This window comes from Arachis stenosperma, chromosome 5, assembly GCF_014773155.1.
Source record: "Arachis stenosperma cultivar V10309 chromosome 5, arast.V10309.gnm1.PFL2, whole genome shotgun sequence".
Taxonomy (NCBI): domain Eukaryota; kingdom Viridiplantae; phylum Streptophyta; class Magnoliopsida; order Fabales; family Fabaceae; genus Arachis; species Arachis stenosperma.
Genome location: NC_080381.1, coordinates 121,883,432 through 121,886,383, shown reverse-complemented (window position 1 = coordinate 121,886,383; position 2,952 = coordinate 121,883,432). Strand labels below are relative to the sequence as shown.

Sequence of the window (2,952 nt, the reverse complement as noted above, 5' to 3'; positions counted from 1 at the left end):
AGTGGGTTCATCCATCCGAGGTCTAATCCAGATACTTCGAGGATGTCTTGTCTGGCCTCTGTTTTTGTGATAGAGGGTTCTTGGAGGGTTTCTTGGATCAGGCTTCTATTATTCCCTCCTGGCTTGGTACTTGCTAGTTTGGAGAGGGCGTCCACTCTGCTGTTAAGATCCCGGATTATGTGTTTGACCTCGGTTTCGGCAAATCACCCAAGATACTCCAAGGTTTTGTCTAAGTACCTTTTCATGTTAGGGTCTTTCGCCTGGTACTCTCCATTGATTTGTGAAGTCACCACCTGAGAGTTGCAGAACACAACTACTTTGGTTGCGCCGACCTCTTCTGCCAGTTTTAACCCTACAATCAAGGCTTCATATTCTGCTTGATTGTTGGAGGCTGGGAATTCAAATTTGAGGGAGACTTCTACTTGAGTTCCCTCTTGGTTGACTAAGATTATGCCTACACCACTTCCAACTTTGTTGGAGGATCCATATACGTATGGCTCCCATGTAGTGGAAGCTTCCTCTTGATCTCCTGTATATTCTGCCACAAAGTCGGTGAGGCATTGAGCTTTGATTGCCGTCCAAGTTTCGTACTTAAGGTCGAACTCGGATAGCTCTATGGCCCATTGAACCATTCTACCCGCAATATCCATCTTCTGGAGGATTTGTTTTATGGATTAGTTCGTTCGAACTCTTATTGTGTGAGCTTGAAAATAAGGCCGTAGCCTTCGAGAGGCTACTATTAAGGCATACGCAAACTTCTCCAATTTTTGATACCTTAATTCAGGGCCTTGTAGAATTTTGCTGGTGAAGTATACAGGATGCTGCTCAACTTTGTCTTCCCGTATTAGAGCTGATGCTACAGCTTTGTTAGCTACGGACAAATACAGGACGAGTTCTTTCCCAACTTTAGGTCGGGTCAGAATAGGAGGCTAGCTTAAAAACCTTTTGAACTCCTGGAATGCTTCTTCGCACTCTGGAGTCCATTCGAACTGGCATCCTTTTCTTAGTAGAGAGAAGAGTGGTAGGGATCTTAACGCCAATCCTGCCAAGAACCTGGAGAGGGCTGCAAGTCGGCCATTCAATTGCTGGACCTCCCTTAAGCAAGTCGGGCTTTTCATTTCTAGGACTGCTTTGCACTTGTCAGGGTTCGCTTCAATTCCCCTTTATGTAAGCATAAATCCCAAAAATTTTCCTGCTCTACCGCGAAGGTGCACTTTGTGGGATTTAACCTCATCCCATGCATCCTTATGGTGTTGAAGACTTGCGAGAGGTCCGTCAAGAGGTCGGCCTTATCATTGGCTTTTACTAGCATGTCGTCTACGTAGACTTCCATTAAGCTCCCAAGGTGAAGTGCAAACACTTTATTCATCAGCCTTTGATATGTGACTCCATCATTTTTTAACCCAAAAAGCATGACCACATAACAGTAATTTGCTCTTGGTGTGATGAAAGATATTTTTTCTTGATCCGGCTTATACATCAGAATTTAATTATATCCCGAGTATGCATCCATGAACGACAAGTATTGATATCCCGAGTTGGAGTCTACGAAGGTATCAATGTTTAGAAGTGGATATGGGTCTTTGGGACACGCCTTATTCAGGTCAGTGTAATCGACGCACATCCTCCACTTGTCGTTTTGTTTTTTGACCAGCACCACATTTGCCAGCCATGCCGGGTCTTTGACCTCTTTAACAAAGCCGACTTCTAGGAGGGCCTGTACTTGCTCTTCTACCACTTGGGCCCGCTCTGGTCTGAGTTTCCGTCTTCTTTGCTGAACAGGTCGTGATCTAGGGTATACTGACAGTTTATGCGACATGAGTTCGAGATCTATCCCTGGCATGTCGGAGGCTTTTCAGGCAAAGAGGTCAGAATTCTCTTGTAGGAGCCTTATAAGCTTCTGTTTCAAGTCTTCTTTCAGGTTGGCTCTTATGCTGGTATTTTTTCCTTCCACTTTTTCGACCTGTACCTTTTCAGTCTTTCCCCCAGGTTGTGGTTGCAACTCTTCCTTAGCTCTGACTTCTCCGAGCTCAATGGTGTGAACCTCCTTGCCTTTTCCTCTCAGGTTTATGCTTTCGTTGTAGCATTTCCTCGCCAGTTTTTTATCTCCCCTGATGGTTGCTATTCCCTCTGGTGTTGAAAATTTCATGCAAAGGTGGGGGGTGGATACCACTGCTCTGAACCGATTTAGGATTGTCCTGCTTATTAAAGCATTATAAGCCGACCCAAATTCGACGACTATGAAGTCAATGGTCAGAGTTTTGGATTTTACCCCCCTTTCCGAAAGTTGTATGTAGGGATATGAATTCTAGTGGCTTTATTGGTGTATCCCCTAACCCATATAGAGTGTCGGGGTAAGCTCTTAACTCCTTTTCTTCCAACCCTAGCTTATCAAATGCCGGTTTGAACAGGATGTCGGCTGAGCTTCCCTGATCCACTAGAGTTCTGTGAAGATGGGCATTGGCAATGATCTTGGTTATCACAACTGGATCATGTCCAGGAATGATACCTTTCCCATTTTCTTTAGTAAAAGAGATGGTTGGGAGGTCGGCGCTCCCGACCTTGTAGATTTTCTTCATGTGCCTCTTGCGAGATGACTTTGTGAGGCCGCCTCCACCGAATCCCCCCAAAATCATATGTATATGTCTTTTCGGAGTCTGTGATGGTGGGTCTCTTTGGTCCTCGTCATCTCGCTTTTTCTTGCCATGATGGTCTGACCTTTCCATGAGATATTTGTCTAGCCGACCTTCTCTGACTAGCTTTTCTATCACATTTTTGAGGTCGTAAAAATCATTTGTGGAGTGACCATATAACTTATGGTAATCACAGTAGTCGCCGCGACTCCCCTCCTTTTTTATTTTTGATAGGCCTATAGGAGTGGTATCCAAGGCCTCTCAGGGCCGACTTCTTCTTTCTTCTTGGGCTCTCTCTCTTTCTCTTTTGATGAGTGAG

At 44.9% G+C, this 2,952-nt stretch overlaps 1 protein-coding gene across 1 annotated transcript; it reads right to left on the bottom strand.

Moving 5' to 3' along the window:
- Nucleotides 1-203: 203 nt before the first annotated feature.
- On the bottom strand, nt 204-650 carry LOC130981282 (uncharacterized). Its single transcript, XM_057904883.1, has one exon. It carries the CDS (start codon nt 648-650, stop codon nt 204-206), a length of 447 nt encoding a protein of 148 aa, XP_057760866.1.
- Nucleotides 651-2,952: the final 2,302 nt, after the last annotated feature.